Source organism: Ciona intestinalis, chromosome 9 (genome assembly GCF_000224145.3).
Source record: "Ciona intestinalis chromosome 9, KH, whole genome shotgun sequence".
Taxonomy (NCBI): domain Eukaryota; kingdom Metazoa; phylum Chordata; class Ascidiacea; order Phlebobranchia; family Cionidae; genus Ciona; species Ciona intestinalis.
The window spans coordinates 1818315-1834682 of record NC_020174.2 but is presented as its reverse complement, the minus strand read 5'-3'; the positions used below and the strand labels follow the sequence as shown (position 1 = coordinate 1834682).

Sequence of the window (16368 nt, the reverse complement as noted above, 5' to 3'; positions counted from 1 at the left end):
CGAAATTTTAAATAAACTTTCTTTCTACTATCTTGTTTTGTAAAATAAGACTACATGGACCAAACAACGTGAACATTTTGACGTGACACGAATAGACCAAAGATATTAAAATCAAAATAGCTTTTCATATACAGACAACACACGACAAACCAATGTTATTCTGGCAAAAAAATGTAAAAGACTGGTTAGACTGCCGACAACAATGTTGCCATTTTGAATTTTGTCCAACTATACTCATAGACAGCGTAACGCGTTGTTAAAAAATACGAAAACTGACAAATAATATCACATACTTATCTGCGTCAAGAAGCAATAAAAGTTATAGAATTAGAATTGGTTTGCACTTATGCGATGGCTTCTTATATGCCCGATTATGAGTTAACAGTTGGAAAAATTTTGAACAATTTATTAGTGAATATTTGGCTAAAGGAACAGCCGTTATGTGTATTGCACCATGGCCAATACTCCGAAAATGATACTTTTAAATCCCTTGTAGCTGGTTGCGTGGCGAGCTATCCAACCACGACTGCGATATATTACTATTAACTAATAATACACAGCAAAAACTGTAATTTACGTATGAAACGTGCTGCATAAACACTACGTGCACAATAACTTGAAATCAGTTAAACAATGACTTTATTCGATTTCCGGTTTATTCACAAAGAAGTAACGCACCTGTCTTGCAACTAAATATTGATTATTAAAACCACTTTGAGTCCTGACTTTATCTTTTTCAGGTAAATTGAGCGACATAATGATGGCAATCATAGTCGTAACTGCTTAGGTTAACTGTAGTCGATTTACGAACGATACTTCGCGACCTTTGCGCCTGTACTTAAAGTACAATCTATATTTGTATAGGAACAACATGTGCCAAATTGCTTTACGTGGTAGAAGATACACAAATACATCATGAATATTAGCCTATATAGCGAGTTTGCTTTGCTGTGTACTGACTAGAATAAATTTAAGTTACATGTTTCTTAAAGACGTGTATTTTGAAATATTATATTTTATAAATCAACAATAGAGCAAAAAAGTGAACACTAGTTGTATGCAGAACTATAGAAGAAGTCTAAAACGATGATTTTCGTTCAATGTCTCCACCATACGACACCCTGGAGTCACGAAATTGGTACCTTGTAAAACAAAATGATTAATTGATATGCCTGGCGTTTTTCTTGGAAGACTTGTTCGAGGTTAGACTATTATCATACGCGGGTTTGTGGTTTAAAATATAAACAATAGCGGGAAACTGCGGTGCGACGTGACAAAATACAAATGCCACATTGCACGTCATATTTCACTCGTAAGAATAACCCTGCCGTGGACTTTGGAATTCTATGTTACTATAATTCTCCTCACTCAAAACTGTTACTACGACTATGTACTATTGAAAAAGTAGATCTTATAATATTATGTTTGGACTTAGTGAAAAAAGGTTTTAGGTGCTAATTAGATCAAAATGCACAAACCGCATTTTTACCGGTTGAGTGTTTTTGCCTGGGTAGCAGGAGACAGCGGTGGTGTGTTCGTTTTACTCGATCTTCGAACTGAATTTCGCAGAGCCCGGTTAAAAAGACTCGCCGATCTATCTTTGTTTATTGCATCATCGGCGCTCTAGGACATAAATTAAGTTGATAGGTATTAGAAATACATAAGTAACCAAGCATTGTAGGGAACTGTTCAAACCTGAGTTTCTGAGACTGCTTCATCATTTTCTATGTTGGCAGGTGCAGTCATCTAAAAATGTGTACGATTATTGATGAAGTATAAAAGATTGTATCCCAAACGAAATGTATAAGCTGATTTTAGACGTTGGTTTTAGTTAGAGTAAGCAAATTTTCAACAATTTCGCATATAAACAACTTTATAGGAATATTGAGTTTAATGTTTGGTGTTGATATTGTTTCAAACCAATAATGCTGATCACTGTGGGTTGTTTAAATTACCACTACACATAAAAAAGGTATATAATAAACTTACTTTACGTCGATTGGTTAAGATTGTAAGAATCGACGAAGACGAAGTTGTGATTGGAAGTTCATGTGTGTCACGTGCCGATGATAAAAAATCTTCATCCGCCGCCGTCATGGCAACAGTGTTCGAGTCACGTGGTACAATCCTAACCGCACTAACTTGTTGTCTCGACATGTCTTGTGGAGCAACAATGATGTTGGACTTGCTTGATCTTCCACGGCGAGTAATATTGCGGATGCTACCAGGTGATAAAGAGGGATCTCTTCCCTGCAGAAAATTAAATAAATGAATGACTTGGTTTATCCTTGCGTGGCGGGGCAACTACAGTTTTTTATATGTCATGGGTGTGTTGTTTTACACACCTCGTGCTGCCCGCTCAAAGGGGGGTTATTCATTGAATATTTGAACCATTAGGTTGGACAAGGTGTCTTGCCCCTCTACGTACCCCCATATTATTAATTATTTACTAAAAACCAAGTCAAATAATAAGTAAGTTACCGAAAACACGGAGACCCAGTGGAATCGAAACTCTTCGTTTTGAAAGAGTAATATTCCCACTATAAGAATTCCTTCCAAGCCAGCAATGATTCCCATCACGTATCCAAGGTTTATTTGTAACTGCACTGACTGCAATAATGTATAAATAAATAAATTCGAATGTTTGTCACGACTATTACTTGTTTAACCTTCGCGTGATGGCGAGGCAAGGTCAATCTTTATAACACAGCTGTTCTTTTTTATGACCCCGTGTTCGCATTTATTATTATACGAGTTACCACGTATGTAACTTTTTTTGGTTAAAACAAGAGATTTGATTTGGAAAATACTCTAGCCAACATTAAAGAATCTTAAGCGAACTATACATAACAGTCAGTATGTAACTGTCATTTGGAAAAATGCGTCACTAAAACTAAATTTGTGGGAAGGCAGGCATAAAAATTACGTATACGTGGTGTTGTAAACGTGGGAGGTTATAATAGGTAGGTGTTAATGAGTACGATAGTCAATATAGGACAAAACAATACGTAGTGTGGTATATAGAAAGTAGTTACACCGTATAGGTGTATATCTTTCTTTATACACATTTTTAGTTAATGTAAAATCTCATGCACATATCATAAGTTGGAGTGGGATGGGACATCATTTTTGTTCCATTTAGTAGTAAATAACAAACATTCAAAAACTACATGTATTTATGGCGTCCCATCTTACCCCACAATACTATACTACAACATGTACTATACTACAACACACAAATAATTCGTAAAACCAGTGACAAATCACATTACCTCCAAAGACGCATCTCCTTCTATTCGATGAACAACTAACGATATCAACAAAGGAATCATAAGAGTGTAGATGGCAAGAGTCAACATAATAGTTCGGATCAAAGAACGACGTGATTTCTGTGAAGCAAAATTGTGACTTATATTTTATAGTTTTGTTATGTTAGGTTGGCCGAAAAGTTCCCTTAACGATTTATGGGTTAACAGCACACGAGCTACTTTTTTGTGGGTAATGAATTCGTTGTTTAGGGTTATTTAATATTGAAATATGGACGAAGCAAGATTGGCTAATAGGTTAAAAAAATGTCTGTAATGAGACTTGCCCATGAAATTCATAGAATTAATGCTATCAGTATGGATCCTCGGAACAGTTATCCATCGGTTACGATGCGAGCGCTTTTCATCAGTCTTGTAGCGTATATAAAACTAACAGTGAACGAAAAAACAACACAACTAAACCCAAATATTCACATACATACAGAAACACACGCCTTTGCAAAGAAAGCTTACAAAGTAAACACGACACCACACCATATATAAACCCCTGCATTTACTTTAGTTTATACAAAGAGTTTAGTATGTTTCATTCGCATGCTATTAATAACTATATTTGTAATGGTTGTAGGTGGTATATATACGATGAACGATGGCTGTATAAACAAGTTTTATTGACTCGATTCTACGTAAATGGTACCTTTAGTTTTGATTGAACAGTGCTTTTAGTTTTCTTGATCGTTAACTTGACGATGATGTACAGCGCACATGCGGATACCACAGTTACGCACAACGCAGATGTGACAGCGAACGCATATGCGAAGCCTTCGTCAATTAAAACAAACAAACAACTGAAAAAATGTTTAGGATTTTGAATTAGAAGTCCAAAAATATTTTGAAATAGTTTTTCAATGGTAATAGTTTTTCTTTTATTGCTCCAACCCGGTAGTTTCTTATAGGTTGTATAAAATTCAAGTATATACTAAATATAAATAGACTGCAAAAAAACAAACACCCACAAAGTTGCACAAAATGTGATAACTTGTAACCAGGCACGAGGTGTATGAAACATACCCTATAATAACGACTGCAGCTGCCCCGCCATTTGAGGATGAGAATTATTCGTTCATTTACAATTTCACCTTTTAACTTGTTCATTTCAAACTCGAACAACAGATGATGCATTTTATATTAAACATAGCTATGTTAAATATTGTCCTTACCGTTACGTGTGCTTATGAGTTACTACATAGCTGTAGGTAGTTGAATTAATTGTGAATCATTGAACAACTCAGGCCTGCTAGTTTCTATAAATAGAGGGGGGATATGACTTACTTGAATGGAGAAATTAAACGATGGTTGTTGGCTTTATCGACGCCAGCTAGTATTGCCACATATAACAATGATAAACCTTGGAAAATAACTTAAATTAAAAGGTGCGGGTTGAGGTAAGATGGTCAATTTCATGTGTAGTATAAGGTGAGAAAAGATAGGACATGTTTTTATCCTCTTTTTTGTACCATTTGGTAGTAAACAAACAAAATTTACAGAACTACATAATCGGTTCCTCAATACGAGTCTAAAAGGTCGTTTTTAACTATTAAAAGGCGATTAGGAAATACAGTGAGTGGAGAAAGATGGGGCACCTTTTTGTTCCATTTTCTCGTCCCATTTGATAGTAAACAAAGAAAAAGAATTATAAAACCGTATCCTCACGGCTTCCATAGACCGTTGTTAATTGTTTGAAATACGATCAGAATATTTGGATGTTATGTGTGAAAGGTGTCCCGTCTCCCCCCATCCCACTATATATTACTGAACCCTTAAGAATATGAAATAGCTTTATTTAAAAAAAATATGTTACAAATATTTGGGAAATATGGTACAATTTGTGCTGAAGGTATCCATCTTTCCACACAGTACTATAACTATCGTGTGAAGTAAATTTTATGACTCACCGTACGCTGGTACAGCAGTTTTAATAACGAAGTTAGATATATGCCTCCCAGCTCTCTGTTTTGTTACAAAGGCAAGGTAAGCCCAATGCATGACAAGCCATAATTGTAAGAAGAACCAGCCCGCCATTGTAAGGATGGCACCTGTAACATAATAGTAGCATAACTAGTTTTTGTCTCTTTGGTATGGTAATAAAAGTTCTAAAAATATTTTTTTAAATCCTGTCACACGAATGAATGAATGAATGAATGTAACTTATTTTATCCTCGCGCAATGGCCGGAAAACGACAGTCCTTATAACACGGGTGTTCTGTTTTATACACATCGTGCCAGTATGTTAAATTGTGGGTGGCATAATAATAATATAACTAAATTTTGTCTATTTGGTATAGTGAGGTTACAATACGGGAAGTAATATGGCAGTCGTTATGACACACACATAAGGAATTAAAACTTAACACCCAAATATTGGATATAAAGTCATTACACCCGACGAACATTTTCACATTAGAAGAAGTTCGTTAATTACTGTTGTCTTTTTATTATCCATGCCATTTCACGAATAAGCAATATTACGAAACATCGCCAGGACATGGCCTCGTTACACGAAAACGTTCTTTCCTATATATGGATCGTAATCGCAGCTGTAACATTACAATGAAATAAATATGGTAGCAGATATAACTGGAGCGGTCACCTCTAAACCAGAGGATACCGGATTCATGGCTCGTTTCTGCTACACTTGTGTGCCTGCACAGGAAACGTAACAGGATTTGCTCCAACCCATTAGTCAACACTTTGGTTTGGCTAATTTATCAGTTTTACAAAACAACCTACAAAGTTGCACATAAGTGGTAACTAGTAAACAGGCATGAGGTGTATAAAACAAAACCACCGTGTTTATATGATGACTGTAGTTGCCATCATAAGAAGTTAAATATGCGACATTCGTATATTCAGTATACCCTAATGTTAACATTACCTGCAATACAGCTCGATGACATTGGGACTTTTATATCGAAATGTGTATGGTTCATTCCTTCCATGTTCGGAGTCCCAGATTTAAAAGACATAACAAAACCAACGTAGAATATAAGCAATGATATGCATAGATTGATGGTAAGCATATGTCTGCGTCGAACACGTAGGCGTCTGCACGTTTGTATAAAGAGTTGGATTTGTATAATTAGGTACTGTGGGGTAAGATGGGATACCGTTAGTAAAGAAATTCCATGTTTCATAATAGGAATTTTAACAACTAACAACGCTCATTTAAACTCGAGGGTCTACTATTATACATTTTTTAATATTCTTTGTTTACTACCAAATATGACAAAAAAGCATAAAAAACATGTCCTATCCCACCCTATACTATACATGAAAATATAAATCCACCGGTTGCTTACCTGTTTGAAATGTAGGTTATTAACGTAATGGTAACGGCAACTATTGACACGCCACATCCAATCCATATGACGAGATCTGTTGCGTTTGAATCGTCATAATCTATGCTTCCTGTGAAATTCTTCGCTGGCGGGATGCTGGTTGAATTCGTTTGATTAGTAAGCGACATTTCAGTTATAATTTACACCCTTTTTAACTAAGACTTCTTGTGTACCTTTAACATAATACAACTCGTTAAAGAAATATTGTTAGGGTAAGATGTGTGCCTATTCGTTTGTAAAAGTTTTTGCTAAACTGATCGTCAGAAATATACATACACCTATGATACTATACAATCATAACTGTCTATGGACAAACCTACGCGTATTCATATTTTATATACGGATTGCGTCACATTCTGACGTGTGATTCATTTGCTAACTCTCTCTGCGCTGGTAATTGCTGTTTTGTTTATCAACCTCGAAGTAAAAACCTCACTATTGAATTTAACTCTCTGATGCTATGGCTGTGTTTCTGAAATATGACATTAACGTTTCTTGTAAAGCTACCCGAGTACTAATATAGAATGAGAAGCTTTTTCATCAAACGCGTAAGGGCGCGTAACCTTCATTTACCTAGAACTATTGCTACGATATGACATCACATACAATACTGGCCTATTCACATGGTATACGCTACATGCTCACTGTAGAGACGTAGTTAAACTCACAAGCAACACGTAATTACGTTGTAAATCGATGATGATAGAATGAAACTTTGGTATGTTAGCTCCACGAATTGTATCCGGAATCTTGGTAAACCCGAGCAATACGTGCCGCACCATACGTAGTTTATAGTCACGAAACTACATTTGATTAATTGAAGACCTTTCATTACATGGTCGCATCCAACTGTCGGAAAAGGCAAACGACATCTCTCTTTAACCTACAACTTCTCGCCTACTATGTTTTAAGTTTAAGTGGACAACTTCAGCACAAAAATTAAAAAGGTCTTGAAACATAAAACCATCCATTTATTGACTACCAAAAAAAAGTGGTTCATGGTCGATAAAACGGTATTGTGCATATACAAACTTCAGCTAAGAACTCGTAAATAGAACTTTTAGTTTTAACGAAACATTTTCAAACTGAGCGTATATTATATGTTGCACCAACTTTGATTTACTACACCGTGGAAAAATATGTTGTAATTGGTATTTTGCAATTGTGTAATCCTAATGTGGGAACACCTGCGTGTGCAATATGTGACGTCATGTCCTATCAATCAGTCCGCGGTGTCACGTTGATGGTCACGTGTTGGAAATTGCGTCTTTCGACAATGTGCCTATGGTAACATAAAGTAATATATTACGTATGTCTTTATGACGTTTTGTTTCCGAAGATGTTGTAATTATAAAGTAGTTAAGAGTTAGAAAACAAGGAAATAATTTGCGCTCTGCAGGAATAAGGAAGTACTTCATGTATGAGTTGCATTTTGATTCATCAAAATTGAATCATGGTTTATTATTATACAGAAGTATAATTCTGCAATAAAAGCTTAAGGAAGTATAGTACTGTGGGGTAAGATGGGACGTTTTTTAGAGCCGCAGGGCTACACGGTTGCACAGTTTACAGTTATTTTTTATTTACTGCTAAAAGGATCAAGAAACGAGAAAGAAAACACGTCCCATTTTACCCCCCTACCACAGTTGTTTTAAAGACACACACCAGTTCTAACGCTGTATTCAGGAGCACCATTTTACTTTCAATTCAGCATGATCTTTTAATTTACACGAACAAGTTAAAGTACAGAATACTAGCAGGCTGACAGGTTTCTACGAAACCGTTTTCCAAGAAATGGTTAAAGTGCATTCAGTTAACACTTTATGTTCAAAGAACAAGGTACCGGTAGCGCTCAAACTTTTCCCCACCTTTGCAGATGAAATGCAAACTCAACGCTTGGATGATAACATAATGTTTATTGCACTTAAATACTTAATCAGTGAAAGTTGGTGAAATTATAAAGCAATATCAGCAAACGTGAATCAAAATGGCACGAAAACATACATTGAATATATGAAGTACACTGTTTAACTATTAACTTTAAAATTATTATAACTCAAAATAAATATAATATTTAAAAAATCGGATAGAATTCTCTATTCTACATGGTTGAGGACTGAAATTCAATGCCAAGGCACATCATGGGGATTTATCCCAGAAATTGCCCCAACAAGATACAGTAATCAAAATGTTTTAATGTAAATTGCAAAGGTCCAATGGCCAGACTGATCAGATATAATTTTAATTCAACCAATCTAAATCATCATCCTCTTCTTCATCATCAAATAAAGGAGGGGGTTCTCTTCCATCATCATGTGATGATGTCCGTGAGCGATCCCCTACCTCACCTACACTGTCTAATTTCTCTTCTATCTTTGCAAGAATCGCTTCATTAAGATTCTTCTCAAGTGACAAAGCTTCTCCAACTTGCCTGGAAAAAAATAAGTTAAAATCTGCCCAATGTGTTTTTGTATGAACAAGTTACCTATCACTGGGTGGAATATCTTTTGTTTCTTCTACAGTTTTTCCATTTTCTGCAAAGATTTTAAATAAAAATTAAATTAAAATTATTTTGATAAATTTTGTTAAGAAAAATTGTTTAAGAAACTTACTTCCATTTTCTAACCTTTTGTGAGATGAAATCAAAAACATAAAGCTTACCTTCAACTGTATTGGGATCATTTGGGATTTCTGAGCTTAAGTTTTCGGTGACACAAACATTTGTATCAACTATTGGATCATTAACTGTTTCTATGGATGATTTTTCATGAGAATCCACTCGTTCTTTCACATGATCATCATCGTTCATATGATCCGCTATATCATCAGCTGCTATCACATGATCATCTTCTCTCTCAGAACCATTTTTCGAATGATGATCATCGACTTTCATACAAGCATCAGCTTCCCTTAATTTATCATCTTTCTTGTGATCATGATGTTCATGAACGATATCAGCGTTGTCATCCTCGTGAACATCATTTTTCACATGATTCGAATCATCTTCTTTGTGATCTACTTCCACATGATCATTATCATCTTTCACAGGATTATCATATTTCTGAGGATCAGAATCATATTCCTTGTGAACATTACTTTTTTCATCTTCATTATGATTTGCATCACGAGAACCAACTTCCTCTTCAACATCCTTGTTATCACGAACATCATTGTCACGAACAACATCATCATGAACTTCATCCTCTCCCTCATTTTCTTCTTCACTTTCCTCTTCCTCACTTGAATCCGATTGTTCATCTTCTGATCCTTCCTTGTTCTTACTCAACATCTCAAATGTGGTTGCCTGCATCTACATCAAACCATCTTCACATATACTTTTTATATTAAACACGTTTATAAATCTCATCTCCAATGCTGTAGCATACAGAATTTTTTTAATAGGTTAATATGCTGCTACCATTGGGCCTAATGTCCTTGGGCACGATACTAAACGATAATTGTTTCAACAATATTTGTTTTGCAGCTGTAAACACAACGACAAACCTTAATAACACCAAGCACGAGACTTAAAACTTCTTTTCCGGAATATTCTTCTTCCATTGTAACTTCAGATTTAATTTGGTGAAAAATAGAATTCATAATCTCTTTAACCTGTGACAAATATACAGTTGCAAGTCCTTTGTATTACTTTGAAATTTATAATTAGTTGCAACTCGTAGGTTTAACAGCAAGTTAACTAAAACTTTTCATTTTTTACAAATATCATCATTTTGTCGGCAGCCACTTTTCATCTTCAAGAACTTTCCTTGACCCTTCCTGGTTAATAGTATAACAAATGCAGTACTTAGTGCAAAATTGTTATACTCTCGGTATAAGCAAGTCATAAAGTTTCCTACCCCAAGTTTAAACCAATGTATTGTTCTGTCAAATGTGAAGCATTATATGTTCAAATATTACCTGTTGAACAAAATCTTCACCAGATGTGGTTGGAACATCAGTGTCTTCTAATTTTTGTCGCAAATCTTGAATATTTGCGTCATATTTCTGCTTCATCATGGTAGCTTGCTGCCGTAGTTTATCGTACTAAAAGTTGTGTGAATTTACTTTTGATTAAATAAGTTAAGTTCAGATAGTACAAGTTAAGCTTAATGGAAGTCACACATCTAGTTGCCCCTACATCTAATTAAATTATTCACTTTACCATTGCAAACGACTTAAAATTAATAAAAATAGTAAAACTTTCAATCTAATTATAAAAACAAACAAAATTAAAATCCCATATTTAGACAATTTTAAAAAGGAACGGTATATACAAAACGTTAAACGTATATTATTTTTTAAATAAAATAAACTTGGAAAAAATTCCACTTACAGCTTCCTTATAAGGAGTTGCTTCTTCTAATTCTTCTTCTACTTCTGTAATCTTTCGCCCACGTTCTTCGTATAAACCTCGTAATTGGAGAAACTAAAATAAATAATATAAAATATCACTGTTGCTGCCAGGCATATTATACTTGTCCAGCAAATAGTAATTAAATTTTTGAGGAAGACACTTAACAGATCATACTTCAACCCAATGGTATTAATGAGCTGTTAAAATGATAAGCAATGCAGAAAAATACCCACAAAGTTACGTGATCACTCATGAGTATACACAACAACACAAGGTATTAGGAAATACAAAATATTCTGACAATGTCATGCATTCAAGGAAAAACAAGTGAGATCTATATAAATGGCAATTTCCACAATTACATAATTAACATTCTTATCTTTAAACCATACCAAGCAGACCAAACTTACTTTTTGTTGCAAAGTTTCAAGTTTAGAATTTGATTCTTGAAGCTCAGGAGATTCCTGGTTTAATTTTTCTTTCAAAGATTCAATTTGTAGTTGAAGTTCTGCCTGATGGGTGAGATACAACAAATTTTACAATATGTAACAATTATACGGTAATACTCTAGAGCAAATAGATATAATAAAAAGATATCGAACATTTTTAAAGAAATAACTTATCTGGTCTTTGTAATTAATAACATGGTCTGTAAAAAATAAAACTTAAACCACCATTCAATTATTTATTTAGAGTTTTCAAGCTTAACACGCATTGCATATCTCAGTTGCCCCATTAACAATATGGTTGGTAGGTTTTAGGTTGGATATTAAAAATTGTTAAACATTCATAATATTTCACCAAAAAATCAAAAATGTGTTGCTTTTGTTAAAAAGCTTCCAAAATAGCGTGTTTGATTAAGTAGAATGTAAAACAAACTCACTTTGGATTTATGTTCAGCATCATTTTGACTTGTCACCTCACTAAGCTTCTCCTCATAACTCATCTTATTCTCTTCTATTCTCTTTAAAATGCTCTTTCTCTCCTCCTCCCACTCTGCTGATTTCTTCATCAACAACTATTGAAAAACAAAGTTTACATATTTTAATATTTAAATGATATGCAAAATATCAACTTAGGATAAATCTGCATTTGAATTGCAATATTTTAAATACAGTTGTCATACACTATGAAATTCTTTAACTATTATTGCATCATTTACACATACAGTAGTACTGGCTTGCAGTAATTACCATTCTATGTCATATAGTGATTTGGATGTAAATTAGATGAAGCTTGATCAACAGCTATTTATAATAATGGTAATGCTTATGTGGTAATGTCAAAATCTTGTGTTACAAACATGCAACAGACCATAGAATATATTATATTTGAATAAAAGACTGACAATGCCATTTAGGTGAAATATTTAGGCTATATTATACATCTCTAACACAACAATTGCTTGGACTTGATTTTTGTCTGTTATGTATTCATAGCATCAGATTCTGACATTACACATATGATATATACTATCACTACACCATACACACCAAGCATTTATTCAACTCACTGCATTGCTCTTTTCATATTTAGATTTTGATTCTTGAAGTTCTTGTTTTAATTTGGTTATTTCCTTGTTTAATGTTGAATCTTGTTGATCTGAAGTTGAAACTTTAACACGTAGGGTTGAAATTTCCTCTTCAAGTTCTGACAATATTTAAAAATTGAATTAAATTGTGAAATTAAATAATTAACATAAATGTCAAAAATACAGTTGGTAGTTTTGGCCGGAAAAGGCTAATTGTTAAATATTGTTTAGATATTAAACAAATTCAATAAAACATAATTTATAAATGTTGTTTTTTCTGTATCTGCTTTATACTATTTTTTGCTGGTTTTGGCAAACGACAGTCGTTATAACACGGGTGTTCATACACCTGGTGCAAGCTGACGAGTTACCACATGTGTTACTTTGTGGGTTTAATTTTATTTAGTGACCACTGGGTTGGAGCATTTGCCGTTTAGTTTCTTGCCCCAGGACAAATACGCCCCAACAATTGTAGCAGCAACAAGCCTTGAACCCTTAACCCCTGGGTTAGAGGCATGTGTGCCAACCAACAGTGCCGGGCTACAGGCGCAGGCACACACAAACAGCCTACCTTGTACTTTTTCACTCAATTCTTCACATTTTTCCTTCTCAGCAGAATAAACTTCTTTAAACTTTTGTCTAATATCTGAATCTCGTTGTTTTGCGTTGGTTGCTTCCAACATAAGTTGAGAAACTTTTGAAGTTGCTTCACTGAGAAAAACATCGAAAATTTATCATGGCTTTTGCAAAAGTAAACTTTAAATTAAAGTATTAAAACACTGTAAATTTGTTTCAGCGTTATTTACAAAGTAAATTTACTTAATAAATATATGCATTTTTTACGATCTAAATGCATAGTTAGTAATAGTAATATAATTTCCATTTTAATGACAATATTATACTATAGGTTAGAAGTAATAAAAATTACTGGTAGCTAAACTGGACACATTGAATGGCATGCACATGTAAGTGCACACGCGTGCATGCTATTTAATGTGTGCAATAGGCCTACAATACATGTAATTACAAAAATACCTTAATTTTTCAGTAAGATCGACTTTATCTTGTTCTAGTTGTAATAAACGAGCTTGACTTTGACCAAAAGATTCTTTAAACGAATCATTTCTTTGCTCAAGGAGAAGATTGTTTTGTTCAGCATGTCTGCGTGAAGTTGACTAATGTTAAACATTAGTAGGTTGGTAAATCTCCCAAAAAATAATTTTTTCATGATACATAATATATATATATACGATGATAAAAGTTGTAATCAAAAAATGACAACAAATCTTACTTTTGACCCTGTTGAAGCAAGTTACTTATTTTATCATTTTGATTCTCAATTATTTTATTCTTTTCCAAAACTTGCTGCTTTATATGATCATTCTCCTGAAATGATAAAATAAACATAGATTAAACTTTAGTTACAGATATCAAACAGGCAGTCAAGTTAAGACATGGGATTTTAATTTAAATTTGAACAAGACATAAACATACATTTTTTTCGGGGTTTTAAAACTTTTAATAGTCAAAAAAATGGCTTATAATTCACACAACAGACTTGTTCACAATTTATGCGTTAAATTAGTAAACACTGCATGAAACTGGAGTAAGAACACAATTTACTGCATTTAAAGGCAACTACAGGAACCAAAACATATTTGTACCTAAAAAAAATGTTCAACTTGTTACCCATTTATGAATTTTCTGTCTAATTTATAGACATCATGGGGCATTTATAGTTTAAAAAACTCTGATATATTTACATACACACTGAAGCATATATAATGCTTGAGTTAAATACCTGCATAATACGTTGTATGTTGTGCATTATTAAAGCAGCATCCATGGTTTGTGAAGCACTAAGGTTACTTTTCATTGGATCAACGGATTTCTCTTTTACTTCTTGAACTAAATTGCTCACCTAGCCAAAAGAATTGACATTGAATGTACAGTAGTAAAGGCGTTTTGTACCGTAATTCCACAAATTATAACTACCTGAAACATGAGTGCCATGTTTTTTTATATGCGGTGTCAAAATGTTATTAAATTTTTAATCACATATTAAAAACAAAAAATCCTAAATTAGAGACCTGAGATAATTTTACCTATTAACCCAATACACAGACAAGTTCTAGCACAATTAGGTGAAAAAAGAGGTGATGGTTAACATACATTGGCCATTATTTACCAAAATACTGCAGTACATTTGTATATGAAAGCAACTTACAAGGGGCTGCATCAAGCTTTTAACCAGTATGGCTATACACAAACATTTTATAATGCTAGACATTTTGCAATAAAAGTCAAAAGGATTTTTAAACAATAGTTTCCAAAGTGATTAAAAATAAATTGAAATTACTTTGTCAACTTTTTCTTGCAACAAACGAAGTTCGGTGAGATGCTGCCGTGATTCGGATAGTAAGATCGGGAGTTCTCCTGAAGCAATTATGACATCACACAATGAATGAAAGAATGTACAATATCTTAATTTCATTTAACTTGCTTTACCCTTGCGTGGTGAAAAAATGGCCATCGTTATAACACGGGTGTTCTGTTTCATACACCTCGTGCCAGCTTACTAGTTACCATATATATGTAACTATGTGTGTGATTGTTTAGACAACTGATTAGTGACTTTCGGGAGCAAAAGTGTCTTTCCCAAAAATACATACGGCCACAACGGTAGCAGCGACAAGCCTTCACCCAAAACCTATGTGTTGGAGGCAGGCACGTTAACAACTGAGCCGGTTGTGACCATTATTTGCTTTATATAACAAACCGTAGCTTTGTTGCATGGGTGGGTATGGTTGCATTGGTTGATATCCGGGGTGGTATGAATGGTATGGTGACTCATGTGAATGGTGGATACTACTTGGATGACTGACAGCTGGTGGAATATATGGCTGTGAATAAATCATGGTGTCAAAGACAATATTCACTAGTTTTAAAAAATCATATTTTTATCTTTGTGTTTTAATACTTTCTATACAATGTTATATTGTTACGAATTATGATGATGCCACACATAAACACACAATGTGTGGAAGGATGCATAACGTAAGTAGTAGCACTACAAACAATATACAAGAAATGTTGCTGTTTTACATGTCTATGAAATATATGTAGTTTCATTGCATATATTTCATAGACATGTAAAATGCACCATAGTAGTGACTGACTAAAAAAAGCTGGCAACATTGCAGTGGTGTATTGTTGCATATATTTCATCAGGATTGTAAAAATACCCCTTTTTCAGTGATAATGTCACCGTCCGGATCGTCGAAAAACGTCCGGATTTTTTTAGTAGAAATAAATCCTATTTATATTAAAATCAACTTTCTTACGTTCGGCCGACAATATACTCTTTGGTTTCTTTGTTCCGTAATTATTGACGACATAAACGTGCGCTCTATTTTAATCGCATCGTTTACATTGCGAGAACACGGCGAATAGCTAAAATGACGAAACGGTTCGTGCAAACATTAAAAAAAATGCATTTTCCTAACACCTACTATACTAATTTTGTCACAAATTATGTCACATGGAACCTTTATGTGGTGAATTTAAAATTATATTACATTTATTAAAACGACGTATCTAAATCGGTAGAAACAAATGAAAAGTTTTACGAACGTTCATCGTGGATTAAAAATGTAACGATGATTACGTCATAATACCTTGGATAAACTATTAAAATTTTAGATAACAATTGTGGTTTATGTGCTTCTATATTTCATTTAATTGTTTTATTCCCGATATAATTTTAAGCCAGCAACCAAGAACAGTTTAAACTTTAATAAATGCAGGTAAATTGCGTTT

At 33.9% G+C, this 16368-nt stretch overlaps 2 protein-coding genes across 3 annotated transcripts in view; both read right to left on the bottom strand.

Annotated features, from left to right (window-relative positions):
• Nucleotides 1–975: 975 nt before the first annotated feature.
• Nucleotides 976–7401, bottom strand: LOC108949790 (adhesion G-protein coupled receptor G4-like). Its single transcript, XM_018813504.2, has 11 exons — nt 6626–7401; nt 6202–6371; nt 5222–5362; nt 4599–4674; nt 3964–4114; nt 3273–3389; nt 2482–2610; nt 1990–2250; nt 1696–1746; nt 1490–1623; nt 976–1142 (listed from the first exon to the last, which is right to left on the bottom strand). Exons 1-11 carry the CDS (start codon nt 6790–6792, stop codon nt 1079–1081), a joined length of 1461 nt encoding a protein of 486 aa, XP_018669049.1. The 5' UTR covers nt 6793–7401; the 3' UTR covers nt 976–1078.
• A 1159-nt stretch (nt 7402–8560) lies between these two features.
• LOC100177303 (FK506-binding protein 15-like) overlaps nt 8561–16368 on the bottom strand; it is a 12985-nt gene continuing 5177 nt past the window's right edge. The window contains exons 13-27 of one of the 2 annotated variants that reach the window (XM_018813533.2): nt 15329–15452; nt 14909–14985; nt 14351–14470; nt 13841–13935; nt 13585–13710; nt 13121–13260; nt 12532–12668; nt 11902–12036; nt 11429–11530; nt 10998–11090; nt 10583–10708; nt 10169–10276; nt 9326–9974; nt 9150–9198; nt 8561–9095 (exon numbers count right to left, since the gene is read on the bottom strand). In XM_018813533.2, the coding sequence (XP_018669078.1) occupies nt 8906–9095; nt 9150–9198; nt 9326–9974; nt 10169–10276; nt 10583–10708; nt 10998–11090; nt 11429–11530; nt 11902–12036; nt 12532–12668; nt 13121–13260; nt 13585–13710; nt 13841–13935; nt 14351–14470; nt 14909–14985; nt 15329–15452 (2271 nt within the window). In that variant the 3' untranslated portion in view covers nt 8561–8905. The remainder of the gene's footprint in view (nt 9096–9149; nt 9199–9325; nt 9975–10168; nt 10277–10582; nt 10709–10997; nt 11091–11428; nt 11531–11901; nt 12037–12531; nt 12669–13120; nt 13261–13584; nt 13711–13840; nt 13936–14350; nt 14471–14908; nt 14986–15328; nt 15453–16368) is intronic. The other variant, XM_009861340.3, reaches the window with a different exon arrangement.

Excerpts from the sequence above, each read along its gene's own strand:
- LOC108949790 (XM_018813504.2), bottom strand. The coding sequence starts at position 6,792 with ATGTCGCTTACTAATCAAACGAATTCAACCAGCATCCCGCCAGCGAAG. Across the intron at positions 4,115-4,598 it reads CGTTTAATTTCTCCATTCAA|TTGTTTGTTTGTTTTAATTG; the intron begins GTAAGTCATATC and ends ACATTTTTTCAG. Across the intron at positions 3,390-3,963 it reads CTGTTCAATCAAAACTAAAG|AAATCACGTCGTTCTTTGAT; the intron begins GTACCATTTACG and ends TTTGCTTCACAG.